Genomic DNA, 16,714 nt, shown 5'->3' on the forward strand with positions numbered 1-16,714 from the left:
CTGTTCACATTTGTCAAAAACAGCTGTGCCTCCGGAGTTTGTTCGAACTTGATGGTGCCTAACATAAACACTTGAAATGAACCTTGTGTTTTTCTCTAGGCACCCTGGTGGGTGCTTTCCTTCTGGATCTTTTTGCCTTCTTGGGTACATTTAATTTATTGGCCCTTTAATTAGGATGTCTATTCTGGGCAAAACAATAAAGGGCTCAAGTATCCCTTGGCTGAAAGGAGCTGGGTTCATTTCCAGAGCATGGCCAATGCTTTCAACCCTAGGGGAGGTTTTGTGTGTGCTTTAAAAGGAAATTTCTAAAGCTAGAATAATTTTTTTCCCCTTTTCATTCACATTACAATGAAAAGACACTTTAAAAAAACTAAGACTTGGCAAAGAGAAGTTGCCTTATATGCAATGAAGTCGTTAAATAATTAAAATTATGCTATCAGTAAAATGTACTTTTCAAAGAATAATACTTTCCCAGGACTCCAGTATTTTCTCCTAACCAAGTCTGGAAGTAATAATAACTTATTAAATACTCATAAGGTATCTTAGTTAGCTGTGAAAGCATAGAGATATGTTATTTAAAAGAACCAAAGATTCTCCTGTATAGATTTAGGGCATTTAAAGAATAATGAAATAAATGATGATGGCTAAGCCATGATGTATGATTAAGAAATAGATATAAATGAAACCCAATTGCTTTGTCAGTATCTAGAAATGTAAATGAAGGTTTTTTTACTTTTGGTGTTTACCAGAAGGAAGCAAATAGTGTTTATCTTAAGAGTAAATAATTCTTGATTTAAATTGTTTCATGAAGAAAAAAAAATTTATAACAATGATGTTTGCAATCTGGTATTCCAGAGTTTAACACTTCAGAGTTTGCTGATCACCATTAGCCTGCAAGAGAATTCTGTAGCTTGCTGATAGGATTGGATAATGATTTTCTGTCTTTTTTATAGCACAAGATTTTGAACTGTCTGCCAAAATATTCCTAAGTCCTGGGGATAAAGAAACTAACACCAGCCATTGAATATTTGGCATGTACAATTCTGACTTGGGATTTTTTTTTTTTTTTTTTTTGTCCATGACAGTGTCTTCATCCAAGTGAATTTTTGTGGAAATAATGTAGAGCATTTGCTTTTAAAACTCTGTGTCCCCCAAATGAGGTTATATGAGTTGAGGCACTCTTAATGCATTTGCAGCAAATTGGTTTGAAAAATATCGTCAAAGGAACCAAACGCCAATGAGATTGAATAATCCTTGCTAATCTTGCCTCATCAATTCATTTTGAATTTATGTAATTTGAACTTGTTTTGAAAAGAAACATCATTCTACACTTGTGGGGGAGTGTTTCATAACAGATTTCTTCCTTACTTTATACTGGAACCGAACTTGAAACTTGGTTAGGGTTCTTTCTTTCTTTTCTTTCTTCCTTTCTTTCTTAAGAAAAGAAAAAAGACAAAAGATTTTATTTTGTTTTACTTTTTTGCAGAGTCGGTCTTTCTTCCACCCACCTCCCTGCCTACCACCCCAGTCTCTGGCAGTTACTAATGGGAAAGAGGATATATATAAAATCAATTTCTAAACTATCCTTTCTTTTAAAAAAAAGAGTAAGAGTAAATTCCAGGAATCTTTGGAGAAATCATGAATGACATCTCTTCCAGAGCAGTGGGCATATTTCATGTAAAGGTCTCTATTCAAAGACAATTAATAGCTTTTGATGACTTTTAGAAGTAAAAAATCTGTTTACTTATGACTGTGTCTAGTATCATATGTTTTATTAGAAAACAAAAAATTAATAAATATACTCATTTAGACTATCTATATGGGAAGGCATAAAACATGACTTTTAGGGCAAATTTCACTTCCGTATATTATCAGTAAATTGAGTCTGGAGTTTTTCTTTTACGGATGCCAATATGTTGATTTATAGAACGTATTTTTAGGACAAATGATGATCAATATACTTGTCAGGGAATTGAGCCTGGAGTTTTTCTGTTGTTTTTTGGATGTGTATTAATTTACAAACCACTGCCTTCTGTTTTGTCAGTGGAGAATTCTGGGTCCCATTAGCATCTATACTTAGCATGTAAAAATTGAGTTATGGAGGCAGATGGTAGAGGGTCATCTTTTCAGCTGTGTGTGTGGCTTGTGACAGAGGCTATGATCTCCTTCAATTTTATACATTACATTCCTGCGTATTTGGAAGGAATATTAGGAACCCATATTTTACAAGCTTTAGGGTTGACTCTCAAATACAACTGACTCTTAAACCTGGTGGGTTGAACTTAAGACATCTTTGTGTTTTAACTTAAACACCTTTGGGTAAACATTGGTGTCATCTGGTACCTTGGCAAAATCTAAAGTGGAAAGGAACTTTTCTGGAGAAAATTTGACCTATAGTTTCAGGGATATGACATGAATTAAGGGCTAATAAATTACCTCTACTAGTCCCTTGCTTCTGAGAGAAACTGAGGGTGAACTTCTGACCCCTCATCTTTTCCACACATAAACTTTGTATCAACTTGAGAAAGTTGTTTATTGTGAAAATCTGTGAATTCTTGCCCTAATTCAAGCAGTTTAAGAAACTTGGTCTGGTAGTTTCTGTAGATCTCTACATGCACCTCTGGGCTTATACATTGTGAAAATATGTCTCTGTGGGCAAGCACTGGGGAGGGCCATCTGCCAGCATCAAAGTGGGAGTAATTCTCTTGCAGCCATCACATCTACTGCAGCCAGTTGAGCCAGGAGGGTTAAGGTCCACTGAATGAAAATGAAAGGAAGCAAAGTGAATGAAGTTATTTGTGATTTATCTTCTTGCAGGAAGTTCCAGGTTTTAATTTTGATCCCTGTTTGCTCTGGCAGGTATGTTCCAGGTTTGCACTAGAACATTGTGTGTATTTCTCAAAGAAATTAGTTTTCTTGTAGATGGTGCAATGCTCCTCCTTTTCTTGCTTTTGTGTCTAAAGATTCTTTACTAAGCTCTTCTTTTCCACTTTTATGGAGAACTGTCAATAAAAATGGTAGTTAAAAAGCTTTTCCCTCTTTTTTTAATGTTAATTCCTTTGAAAGAAAGTTTTAAACCTACTTTTATTATAAATTTGACATGACATAAGGATGACGTCTAAAAATTTCACTTTCTTAGGTTCATTCATAAAGTTGTACCCAGTTTCTTTTTAAGAAAATGAATTACAATAACAGTACTTGTCAGATAATCTTAAAATTGTTTTCTTTGTTAGTTAAATCTTCCAAGTGAATGAAAATCTAATTCAAAATGGCTAAAGCCAAAAGGAAATTTATTGGCTCACTCAGCTGGAGAAAAACAGATTATTGCTTCAGGCACAGCTTGATCCAGGGACTCAAAAGATGTTAATGATCCGATTTTCTCTCATTCCATTCTATAGTTTGGTTTCCTTCATGTAAACTCTAATTTCGGACAGCCCCTGTCTGCCCATCTGAGCAAGATGGCTTATAACAGCTCTAATAATCACAAAAAGAAGGGATAGGAAGAATGTTGTGTTTTAAGAAAATGCAAAAATGAAACCAACCCCAGAATAGTGATAATTACTGGGATGGGGTGTAAACTTCACTCTAAACTTAACAGCCCAGGCTGAAAAGGAAATACACAAAGTTTCCTAGTTCTCATTTGCTTAATAAATTAAATGGCACTCATTCATCAAGAAAAACAAACTTTATGCTAGCACTAACTTCAGCAGAATTTATCAAATGGGACCTAAGTGAGTGCCATAAGGAATTTAATAAAAGTTGCAGAAAATGTATTTGATTTGGTGAACTTGTTCTCTAAAGTGGATTAAGAAGCTTGGAGCATAATGTCACTAGGTGACAGTATTTCTGTGATAACTAAAGTGAGGATTGTAGGTGTTTAGCTTTCTAGTCACATGACCAGCCAGGCACTTGTGTGTCCTGAGTGGTTCTTCTTGAGTAACATTTGTTCCCACCAGGCTTTTCTATGGGAAATGAGCATCGAGCAATTCAACACTGAGCTTGACTAAGTTGCTGATTTGTAGTTGTGCTGTTTATCAAAGAATATGACTTTGCATTCAGGTGCTAAAATCCGGTGGTGAGGTTGACCTTTTGTTATTAAAACTAAAGACCAAGGCTTGTCTTCGTGTTCAGGCAGATGACTGCTGTTCTTCTGCATGGCATGGAGCTGAGCTGCAGTTGGGTACGGTTTCTCTTAAAAGATATGCTGATATTTGGTCAAATTCAGCCAATTCAGTTCCACTAGGCATGGAAAGGATGCACTGGAACATGGAGCAGGTAAGAGCCACAGTGGCAACTTTTCCCAAGGTCACATATCTAGGAAAGGAGGGATTTCAAGTTCAAACCTAGGCCACCAAATGCATCCCAATTCCCAGTATGAACTTAATTCAAGTACTGGGATCTAGTCAAGAATACCACTTTGTGGCTGAAATGTTTTCTTTGGCTTTAAAGCCTCCCTATATTTATTTCTTCCATTTTTTGAACTCTTACCTGTTTGAGTCTAAATACTGCACTCTACTTAGAATGATTTCTTCTCTTAGGATGAGATGCTCATAGGAAATTTGTTTCAAGCCTAGTTTTTCTAGCCAAGCCATTATGATGGCTTTTAGGCCTTAAAACTATGCCCCACTCTGTTTGTGGATATTAAAAAGGATAAGAGCAATAACAATAAAAATACCACCTTGCACCATTGGTGACAACCCACAGCCCGAATACCACTAACCAGGCATGGGAAGCCAGACGCAGGGCACCTGACATATAATAACCTGTGAGTAGGCATAATTAGCTCCATTTCATAGATGAGGAAGTTGTGTTTTAGGGAGGATAAGCAGTCTGCTAAGGTCCTACATCTAGGCAGTTGGCAACTGAGATCTGAATACAGGTTTTTCCTCCAGAGTTCCTACACTTTCTATTCCTTCGGTCTGCTTTTACTGAAGACAGCCCATAGGTTCAACTGGTTTTTCTTTCAAAACTTTTTATTTTGGAAATTATGCACTTGAGTTTGTATCATAGAACAGGTTGAGGCAGCGCTTGAGAGCTGGAGAAGTCTCTGGTATTTTTGGGAAAGTGTTATGTGCTTTGTAATACAAGATAAGAGTCATCCTTTTTACATGTAAATGTTATCAGCCCTCCAACTAGGGCTCCAAATTTGTACTCTACTGCCAACGTATGCCCTGTATTTCCTCCCTGAGTTTTAAGTCTTGCCCTGAAGTCTTTATAACAGTTGGAGCATAACTCATTCAAACTTGCAAAGCCCTGTGTTTTTGATTTGTGCTATCCATTTAGCGATACCAGAAATTATCCTTTAGCTTATTTTTTTTTCTTGAGAAATTTCTTCATCTTCTCATCTTTCAACTTAAAAAAAACTTTGTCCTATTTAACTATTTTACTTAAATAAGGGGAAAAATGTGGGTTTTAAGTGATAGCCAGAAAAAGCAAAATGTCAAGTTAAATGTTAGCTCTGGATGATATATAGTTGTTATTTGGAAGCAAGGAAGACTTTAAAAAAATAGATGAGACTTCTTTCCTTTTTTTGCCCAAACTCTTCTTATAATGTGTTTGAATATTTGAGTTGCCAGTCAATAATTCCTGCTATGAACAGGTTTAGTTTATGTGAATTTAACTCCTGAAGTTGAATCACAAACACCTGTGTTGACTGAGTAGCTATTTTGTGCACGGCACCATGGTAGACCTTTCAGAATAACTGAGCCCTCAGTTTTTAAGGGGCTAATGGAAGGAAGTACATAAGCCGGGATCTAAGAATGGCAAACTGGACTGCAGGGGCTCAGAGGGTATCAAATGAGAGAGGAGCAGGGAATGATTCCTAGAGGAGGTAGCATTTGAGGAGGGCCTTGAAAAGTTGGCATGATTTTAATAAAGGGGAGAAGGATGGTTTAGAAACAGCAGGAACTGTAGGAGCAAAGGCAAGAAGACTGGAAAGTATGAAGAGTATCTGGGCAAGAGCAAGTCTTTCAATTTGGTTGAGAGAAGACTTCTTAAGTTCAAAAAACAATAGAAGATCCAATAAAACCATAATAAGGTGAGAGAAAAGAAATAATAAAAAAGTTGAAATCAATGAAAAAGAAATCAAACATATACTGGAAGCAAACATATACTACAAGCCAAACACTGATTCTTTGAAGAGATTAACAAAAATGACAAATCCTGGTTAGAATTATTGGGAACAATAGCCAATATCAGGATTGAAAGGGGACATCGCTGTCAATCTTATTGACTATAAAAATATGAGGGAATTTTATTAACAACATTATGATAATAAAGTTGAAATTTTAGATAAATTCTTTTAAACACATAACTTGTCAAAACTGCATGGGAAGAAATAGAATATCTGAGTAGTCCTAAATATTAAAGAAAATGATTCTATATTTAAAATCTTACCACCAAAAAAAGCAACCCCTAAATCCAAAAACCAAACCAAAGAAAAAAATCTGCAGGTCCAGATGGCTTCTTCGGTTAATTTTACTAAGCATTTGAAGAAAAAAATTATTATTAGTCAGACAGAAACTATTCCAGAGAATAGAAAAAGAGGGAACACTGCCCATTGTATTTTATGAGGCCAATGTAACCTTAATATTAGTACCCAACAATGTCATTACATGAAAGGAAAATTACAAGCAATCTCTTTCATAAAGGTTGATGCAAAATATCCTACTGAACCAAAAATTAAATGACATGACCAAGTGACAATTAAATGACATGACCAAGTTGTGCTTATTCCAAGAATGCAAGGTTGGACTAATATTTGGATATCAATCAATGTTATTTACTACATTAATAGGATAAAGGAGAAGCCTAAATGTAATTTCAACAAATGCAGAAAAAACATTTGAAAAATGCAACATCTGTCCATGTAAAAAAAGAAAAAAAATGCTTTTTTGCAAACTCAAGGATTTTCTTTTTCTTTTTTTTTTTTTAAAGATTTTATTTATTTATCTGACAGAGAGAGATACAGTGAGAGAGGGAACACAAGCAGGGGGAGTGGGAGAGGGAGAAGCAGGCTTCCCGCGGAGCAAGGAGCCTGTTACAGGGATCGATCCTGGGACCCTAGGATCATGATCTGAGCCGAAGGCAGCGGCTTAACCAACTGAGCCACCCAGGCACCCCAGGAAAGGATTTTCTTAATTTAATAAGAAGTAGCTATAAGAAAACTACAATCAACATCATATTTAATGGTAAAATGTTGAAGGCTTTCCTTATGATATAAAAAATACGACAAAACTGCCTATTACTGTCACTTCTCTGCCATAACGTTCTGGACATCTTAAGTATAAGAATTATAAAAAAAGAAATAAAAGCACTTTTATTGACAGGCACCATAATTGTGTGTGTGTAAAATCTCAGTGAATTCATATATAAACAATTAGATTAATAAATGAATTTAGCCAGATAGCTAGTCAGTATTTTAAAAATGAATCATATTTCTACATGCCAGTAACAAACATTTACAAAGTGAAATTTTGAAAACAATAACATTTACAATGGCATTAAAAAACCCAAAATATCTACAAGCAAATCTAACGATGGTGGCACAAGACTCAAATTTAAATAGAAGGTTCAAAACATAATTAAATGTGGAATAACCAAAACCTTGAAAAAAGTGAAATAGCTATCAACAGTGGAACAAACAGTGAAATATTCATGCAATGAAATGCTATATGGCAATGAGAAAGGACCAAACTATTGCTTCATATAACAACATAATTCAATACCCCCAAAACAGCATTGAAAGAATCCAGACACAAAAGAACACATACAAGATGATTCTGTTTATATGCGTGTATTCCAAAAATAGGCAGAAATAATGAATAGTGTTAGATGTCTGGATATTGGATAATTTAGAGGAGTGAGCAATTATGAAGGCTGGGTGGAGGCATGAAGGAAGCTTCTGGAGTACAAGTAGTATTCTATTTCATGATCTGGTTTGCTTGTGTCCAGGTATGTTTACTTTGTCATAATTCTTCATGCTGAAAACTTACGATTTGGCTAATTTTTTATGTATAATATACTTTAAGTAAAAAGTTCATTTAAAAATAAAGGAAGAAAAATTCATCAGTAAAAAGACAAATAATCTTATTAAAATTTGATCAAATGATTTGAATGGGCATTTTTCCAATGAAAACATACAAATGGCCAATAAGGACATGAAAAGATGTTCCAACAGGAATGCAAATCGAACCCTCAGTTAGATATAGCTTATCCCCCACTAGGATGGCTAAAATAAAAAAAAGACAGATAGTAACTAACAAGTGTTGGGAAAGATGTGGAAAAACCATATGCTCATATTGATGGTAGGAATGTAAAATGGTTCAGTCCATTTTGGAAAACTCTTTGGCAGTTCTTCAGAATGTTAAAAGTAGGGTTACTGTATGACTCAGCAGTTCTCCTAGGTGTACATCCAACCAAACTGAAAACATATATAAAAACCTGTACACAAATGCTCACACACCATTATTAATAATAGCCAAAAAGCTAAAAAGAAATCCAAATGTCCATTATCCTACATGAATAAACAGAATATGGTATACACACACAGTGGAACGTTATTTAGCCGTGAAAAGAAATGAAGTACTGATACATGCTGTAACCTGGGTGAACCTTGAAAACATTATGCTAAATGAGTCCATTTATATTAAATGTCCAATATAGGTATGTCTGTAGAAATAGCAAGTGGATTAGCAGTTGTTAGGAGATGGGGGAGAGGAGAAGAAGGAGTGAGTGGTAATGGGTACAGGGCTTTTGGGTGGTGAAAATACTGTGGAATTAGTGGTGTTAGTTGCACAAACCACTGAATAGCACACTTTAAAAGGATAAGTTTTATGGCAGTACTAATATCAGTAAAGCTGTTATTCAAAAATAAAGATATTTAAAAAGGAAGGATAAAGAACTTTGATTACTTAAAAACTAAAAATATAAACTGAACTATAAAATAATCAAGAGATGTATTTCTAAGGTTTATAGTAGTTGGAGACTTAATATTCTTAATATATAAAGAAGATATATTTATCAATGTGGAATAAAATCTTGGGGGAAAAATGTACCAAAATGTTGACACTAATTCTGAATGAGTAGATTATAAAGGATTTTCTCCTCTTTCCAAATTTTCATGTTTTCAATAATGTGCATTCATTACAGAGGAATGATCAGGAATTATTAGGAAAGACAACAGTAAGTTCATTAAGAAAAGCTTAAAGCTGCACAATTTCTTCTAGCCTGATTTTCTTTTGCTGAACAGAGAAGCCTCCAAAGAGGAGAAGGTTAGGTTATTTATGGAAATTGATAATTTGGCTCGGGTGCTTAGTGCTTCTCTGACTCCAACTTTACCATCTATGAAACGGGACCATGATACCAGTCTGCATAGGGTTGTGCAGAATATTAAAATGAATTAAGTCATGGGAAAATCCTGGTATATAATAAGGGCCCAAAGAATTCTTTGCTACCCTATCCACTCCCTTTCAGTCTGGAATTGAGTTTTACCTATAAAAAAGAGGTAGTACCTTTGAGCAAGGGTAGAGAAGGAATTTAACAAGTTTACTTCAGGCAGAGTCTTAGCTCAGAATACACACAGAGCTGGCATGTGGAAAGACTTTAAAAGCATCTTTGAATGGAGAAACCAGTAGAGAAAAAAACAGCAATTCCCAGTAGGCCTGTGGCATAATAAATGACCTAGGGACCTGGCTTTCTGGCTGTTGGGCCTTTGGCAAGTCACTTGTCTTTTCTGGCTTTCACTATTCTCACTTGGCGAATGAAGAGATTGGACCAAGAGTCCTGCTTTAAAAATTCTACCAAGTTTTGAGGCTTGGTGACTGGCAATTTGGAGTCTCAAAGGGTCTGCCTGGGGAGTCTGAATTGACATGACATTCTTTCAAAGTTTAAATCTTTGCTTTGTTTGCTCCATTTTGGCCAGCCCTGCCCAAGCCAGCAGCCCCTGCATTCTCCCTTGTTGGTGCTCAGGTTCCCAGCCTATTGTTTATTTAGGGATTGCAATTTCCTTATTGGCGTGCGCCTCCGCCAGCAGGGTTGAGAAGTCAACCACAGGCCTCATGTGAACTTCCCCTTTCAAGTTTCAGTAATGACAGTGTACCGGCCGTCACATGCCTCATCCCTAAGGCATGGTCCAGTTTCCACATCCATCAGGCCGTGCTGGTGACTTGGGGTGGCCTGAATTCCTCCGCTGCCTGTTGCTTTTTCCATGAGACAAACTGGTTGAACATAGAAGGATTTGTGGTATGTTTTAGAGATCCTAAGAATGAGGCCCCAAACCAGGGCTGTTGAAGGCATTGTGGGGATGGTTTAAAAGGAATGGGAAGAGCAAGTTCAGGTTGCTAGAGGCCAGTGAAGAGAGCTTCCTCACCCAATCTTTTCCTAAAGAGCACTGGAAGAGAATAGAGGTGTGAGATGTCCATCTTTTCATTACTCCTCGAAATGCAATCACTGTTTTGCAAAGTAGTATTTCTCTGGATCTCTGGGAATTTAAACTCTCTTTGTATTTACATGTATGTGAAAGATGACTTTGATCCAGCCTTGGTGAGGGCGGGGCCGCACACAGCACACACTGATGGGCCACTCTCTCATCTGGAAGCACTTTCTGAAATTTCTTCCTCCCTGTCCTCTCTCCCCAGCCTCTTCACTATTTTCTTTTGACCTTGCTCTGTGATCTTTAAAGGCTAATCGTACTGTGTGGAAGAAAGGATCAAAACAGTCCAGCTTCTAGGTGGCACACCTTCTCTGAAGCCAGTTCTCCTGAGGTTTTCCTGGAGACAGCAAGGTCCCACTGTGTGGCTTCCCCTCTTCTATATGTGGAGGGAACCATTCCAGTGTATTAAAGGTGTTAAAAAGTGACTGAAGAAGACGATGTAGGTGATACAAATAAACTTTAGCACTTCATGAAGCAGTCTCCATTTGGAGAACTGGAAAATGCGGTGGGAGGAAGGAAGCTTTTATAGGATAAAGAATAAAGAATAAGGAAGCTTCTCCCTCTGACCCTCTTCCCTCTCGTGCTCTCTATCTCTCATTCTCTCTCTCTCTCTCAAATAAATAAATAAAATCTTAAACAAAAAGAATAAGGAAGAAAAAAATAGAAAATATCTGATTGGCTGGGACCACGTAGTCAAACTTGTTTAAGGTGAGAAGGAACAAGGAAATTAGAACTCAGAGTTGGCTTGGCATGTGGGAATTGGCTGACTGGATACACTGCATTTCTGGTCAAGTGGAGCATTTACAGGGACATGAAAATTATCTAAGTATAGATAACTATAAAATGAGTAAAATAAGTACTTAATTCACAGGGTTATAGGGAAGATTAAGTGAGATTTTCTACCACAGTGTTTGCATTAGTATTCAATACACATTAGCTGTTGTTGTTATTAAGTGCATTTCTAATGCTGGAATGGAGAAACATTGCTTCTGTCCTATAGTATTCTTTTCTATATATTCAGATAATGCAAATATATTTATATCTTCAACATAAATGAGGAAGAAAACATAGGTCTAAAAAAGAAATCTTTTTTTTTTTTTAAAGATTTTATTTATTTATTTGACAGAGAGAGAGACCCAGCAAGAGAGGGAACACCAGCAGGGGGAGTGGGAGAGGGAGAAGCAGGCTTCCCGCCGAGCAGGGAGCCCGATGCGGGGCTCGATCCCAGGACCCTGGGATCCTGACCTGAGCCGAAAACAGGTGCTTGATGACTGAGCCACCCAGGCGCCCCCCTCAAAAAGAAATCTTTTGATGTGGCTTTGTTCCCTCCTGAGGAGTTTACAAATAAATACAGATTTTTGTGTCACCTCTATCCTGAAAGGGAATGTCCTTGGGTGACATCAAGTCATTGGTCCTTCTTATTCACTCCCTAGATGGATTTGATGCACCTAGTCCACAGACTGGCCCTGGGGAGCCTCTGCATTAGCATGTTTCACAGGCACATGGAAATGATTTTGGATTAACCAGTGCTCCCTTCCATGCATGGGGACTGTAGAAAGCTATCAGGATTAATTGAAGCAACTTTCTTGAAGGGCCGATAGTCAGCTGAGAGGCACAGGTGCAACTACACTGCTTGTTAAAATACTGAAATACTTCTGTGGTTATCTGAAATCCCCAGACTACCCTCCCCCACTCCAGCAAATAAAGAGTTAACCCCTGGCTTTTCAGAGACTTCCCAGACCTGGTTCCATTGCTCTAGGTGGTGTCTGTTTTGGCTGGTTCTTGTCCTATGCTGACCTAGTTGTTGAGTGACTCAGCCATCTCCCAGATTCTATGGGATTTAAAGTCTGCTCAAACCTTTTCTGACTCTCTTTCTTTCTTGAAACTTCACTCTCTTATTTTCTGTGACTTTTTCATGATTTCCATGAATTTTACAGCTCTTCCTTTTGGTGATTCCTGTGCCATTTTTCTCTATACTCTTCTTAACTGTGTCTGAGAATTGTTTACCACTAGGCTGATGATCTATCATTTCTCCTGTCTCAACTCCCATTTTGGCTTCCGTCTTTATTATTAACTTCCCAAAGGCCATCTTGTTGCCTTCTTTTTACCAGCTTATAAGTGATTTGCAGTCATAGCCAAATGCAAACTCCTAGCTTGAGTCTGAAGAGTGCTTATCATGCAGCCCCTTCTTCCTTTCTGACTCCTCTGCAACAAAAAGTGATCTATACTTTTTAATTAGTCCTGTCTTCTTACTCCTCTTCATACATAATTCATACTTGTTATCTTATTCTTTCAACTTATATTAATTAAATGTTATGTGCTGGACACCATGCTGAGTACTCTTGACTTTTTTTTTTTTTTAAGATTTTATTTATTTATTCATGAGAGACAGAGAGAGAGGCAGAGGGAGAAGCAGGCTCCCAAGGAGCAGGGAGCCCGATGCGGGGCTTGATCCCAGGACCCTGGGATCATGACCTGAGCCGAAGGCAGACACTTAACCATCTGAGCCACCCAGGTGCCCTGAGTACTCTTGACTTTACATGTGTTATTATTTCTGGCCAGAAAGAATTTCATCTTCCCTATGATAATCTTATTCTTATCCATCTCCAGACCCTATATTAGGCTCCTTTGCTTTCTGGAGGTTTGTTGACTCTTCTATGGTGGTCTTACTCATTTCTGACCTTTCTTTGTAGATTTGTAAACTACTGTATCTAACTGTATTTTGGTGTTACCTTTCATGCTATCACTTCTTGGTATACTCTTCTGGTTCCAAGTGGCTGAAACCCTGCTATTGTATTTTGGTATTCTAGGGGAGTGGATGTTTCAGATATAGCTGTACCTAGCTGTTCAAATGATGTTATAAGGGTTCAATCATTCAGGCACATTCTGTTTCTGTTTTTTTTTTTTTTTTTAGATTTTATTTATTTATTTGACAGAGAGAGACACAGCGAGAGAGGGAACACCAGCAGGGGGAGTGGGAGAGGGAGAAGCAGGCTTCCCCTGGAGCCAGGAGCCGGATGCGTGGCTTGATCCCAGGACCCTGGGATCATGACCTGAGCTGAAGGCAGATGCTTAACGACTGAGCCACCCAGGCGCCCCTCAGGCACATTCTTAATCATGGTATCAAAGAAGGCCATAACCAGCCATAGGCCCATATTTTCCTTATTCATAATCTCAGAAAAGGAGAAACATAGGCTCAGAAAAAGAGAGGCCTCTGAATTTATGTGAGTCCCCTAAAAGAACTCTGATTGGCCTTGATGGCATAATGAGATCACCACAGATCAGTCCGCATCCCAAGAATCCATGGTACGTGCCACTGAGCAGGGTCACACATGAAAACCCCACTGAAACAACAAGGAATTGGGGCGATGTAGTTCCCAAAAAAGAAAGAAGCTGAGCAGGCAGATAAAAGAGTAATTGATAAATGCTACAGCTAGAAATGGGAAGAAGGTAATCTTTGTAGAGCACCTACTGTGTGTTGGCTATTATTCTGGAAGGTGTACATTTTCTCACTCATGTAATTCTTATAACAACCTTAGGTTATAGGATTAGCAACCTTAGGAACATGTTCACAAAGTTAGACGGTGTAGACTAAAAGTGGAAGCTACTGTCTTCTACATGTGCACCTCACAGAACTGGGGAATGGGTGGGGACTTAACTGTACTGTTGTTGGCTGATGATAATAATGATGGCAACCCTTTACTCTCATGCGGGAGGCTCCATGATAGGTACTTTTCATGCATTATAGATCACTTGTAATTTTCATGACATGCTCTTGAGCGTGGTCTTATTTCAGACAGCCTCAGCGTCTTTCAGACAGCCTCAGCGTCTTGCCCAAAGATGTAAAAGCCTGAACCAGATTACAGATTTGTGACTCTTGAAGGGTCAGGAGGATTGTTTTAGCTTCAGATCTCTTTTTTTTCTTCCGACTTGAGTCTGTTAACAACAACAGCAACAGCAACAACAATAACAAATTCATATATGGAGACCAAAACCTCAATGGTTGCATAGTGTCCAGAAAGAAACACATCTTCTGGGATTTCTAGACCCTGAGCTGCTCTGCAAGTCACCATGCCGCGTGGAAGTCAGAGCCGCACCTCCCGCATGGCCCCTCCGGCCAGCCAGGCACCTCAGATGAGAGTGGCACCTAGACCAGCGCCAGTAGCTCAGCCTCCGGCAGCGGCTCCACCAGCTGCTGTTGGCTCACCAGCTGCTGTGTCCCGGCAGCCAGGGCTCATGGCCCAGATGGCAACCACTGCAGCTGGCGTGGCTGTGGGCTCTGCTGTCGGGCACATGATAGGTCATGCCATCACTGGGGGCTTCAGTGGAGGAGGCAATGCTGAGCCTTCAAGGCCTGACATCACTTACCAGGAGCCTCAGGAAACCCAGCCAGTATACCAGAAGCAGCAGCAGTTTGGCCCATGCCACTATGAGATGAAACAGTTTCTGGAGTGTGCCCAGAACCAGGGTGACCTGAAGCTTTGTGAAGGTTTCAGCGAGGTGCTGAAACAGTGCAGATTTGCAAATGGATTAGCCTAATCAAGAAGTTCAAATTGAAGATAAGGAAAATCATCTCTCATAACCAAGTTAATTTAGCATAAAAATATAATTGATGGTGAATGGTGAATATATAAAGTGTAAAACCACCAGTTAAGCTTCTCCTTCATCATTAAATACAGCTTTCTTCAGAATTGGAATAAAAAAGGTTGTTCTTACTGTATAGAAGTTCATTGAGATGGTTTGAATTTGGGATTGGACAGATATTTGTGTGCCTCCTTAAATCACCTTTTGTGATGTTCTCATTTGTGAATTAGAATAAAGTGATTTTCTCCCCCCCCCCCAAAAAAAAAGAAACACATCTTCTGCCCATGGGTCATTAGCAGTGTGCACAGCGACAGGATGACAGGAAGGATGCATTTCTGGGGCATGGGCTTCATGAAGAATGAGCCAGAAGTAGGCAAATGAAGCCATGGAAAGAAACATCGAAGCACCTTAATTGCATTGAATTTGACCTGATTCTGTGCTTGTAAATTTTGCTGTAAAGAATTAGGTACTGTATGAACAAAAAAACAATATTACCACCAAAAAACAGCATGTCCCCTGTCATTTTCTCATCTAGGTCACCATCTCTTTATAGTTTGATAAGGCCCAAGAAGTTGAGTTACTGATTTTTTTGTGTTTAGTTTTTCCTTCTAACATGCTTTAGGCCCAAGTCTACTTCTTTCTAGAGGGCTTGACTTGGGCTTACAAAACCGCGGTTAATGCCACACAGTAAACCCTTCCAAAGTCAAGGGCGTTCCTCAGATATCCTAAGACCAAGGGAAGCTCAGTTATGTTTGCAACTACAACTAGATGAGTTTTAAAAAAGTTAAGCCTTCAGGAGCCTCTGTGGCATCCAGTAATAATAGTCTAGAATTTTATTCTAAATAAAGCATAATATAATTAGGTTGGGTTGTTTCCTGAACATTAGATCACGTCTTCTTCCTTAAACCAAATTGGCCCTAAGTTTGTTGATCAATGTCCGTAGACCGATATGTGATCACGGTGAGTTCCATGCTCTGTAAAGACTGCTTGTATTTTCTTCTTGCCCTGATATTAAAATGAAACCAGTAATTCTTACTGTATTTGAAAAAAAAACACATTGTGACACTCAGCAATAACATAATTGTTACTTTTTGTAACTAAATGATACTGCTTTTTTGATGTTCCACCTACTCATCATTTCAGTGTTCACAGTTCCTAGAGAGGAATTGAAATCTTTTTTTTTTTTGCTGTTTAAGGGGAACATAATGTTCAACAAATACAAAAAGGGTAATAAAGGCATCTGGACTGGCAAAGATGTTCCAGAAAGTTTACTCCCAGGATTGGTGTACACTTAGGCCGAGATGGATAGCTCTTGAGAGTAGGTTAATATTTTTCTAAATGTACTTGGCTTGTAAAATTGTCTTGGTTTCTTCTGCACTGGTCAATCTTGTGCCTCCTGTATGCTGGACACCTGTAGTCATTTAAAACACCCACATCACCTGAGAACCTTGTGAAAGTGCAGATTCAGATTCAGTTGGTCTGGGTTGGGGCCTGAGATTCTACATTTCTAAAACTCTCTCAGCTGATGTCAATGCTGCTGTTCTGTGGACCACACTTGGAGTAATAGTGATCTAGATTGTACTCCATGTTAGAGAGAGAAGGGTGCCCATGAATCTTGTTGAGATCTACCTAGTATCACACATACCTGGGCAATGTGACTGGTACCCAATAGATGCTCAGTACATATTTGTTGAATGA

At 38.3% G+C, this 16,714-nt stretch overlaps 1 protein-coding gene and 1 pseudogene across 2 annotated transcripts in view; both read left to right on the plus strand.

Annotated features, from left to right (window-relative positions):
• ERC2 (ELKS/RAB6-interacting/CAST family member 2) overlaps positions 1-16,714 on the plus strand; it is a 936,802-nt gene that overhangs the window by 261,451 nt on the left and 658,637 nt on the right. For both annotated transcript variants that reach the window (XM_088022015.1, XM_088022017.1), the window contains one exon: positions 2,818-2,859. In XM_088022015.1, the coding sequence (XP_087878141.1) occupies positions 2,818-2,859 (42 nt within the window). The remainder of the gene's footprint in view (positions 1-2,817; positions 2,860-16,714) is intronic.
• On the plus strand, positions 14,504-15,207 carry LOC114214637 (coiled-coil-helix-coiled-coil-helix domain-containing protein 2 pseudogene; annotated as a pseudogene).

This window comes from Eumetopias jubatus, unplaced genomic scaffold (genome assembly GCF_037043125.1).
Source record: "Eumetopias jubatus isolate StellerSeaLion01/CBP00866 unplaced genomic scaffold, mEumJub1_p1.0 scaffold_1, whole genome shotgun sequence".
Taxonomy (NCBI): domain Eukaryota; kingdom Metazoa; phylum Chordata; class Mammalia; order Carnivora; family Otariidae; genus Eumetopias; species Eumetopias jubatus.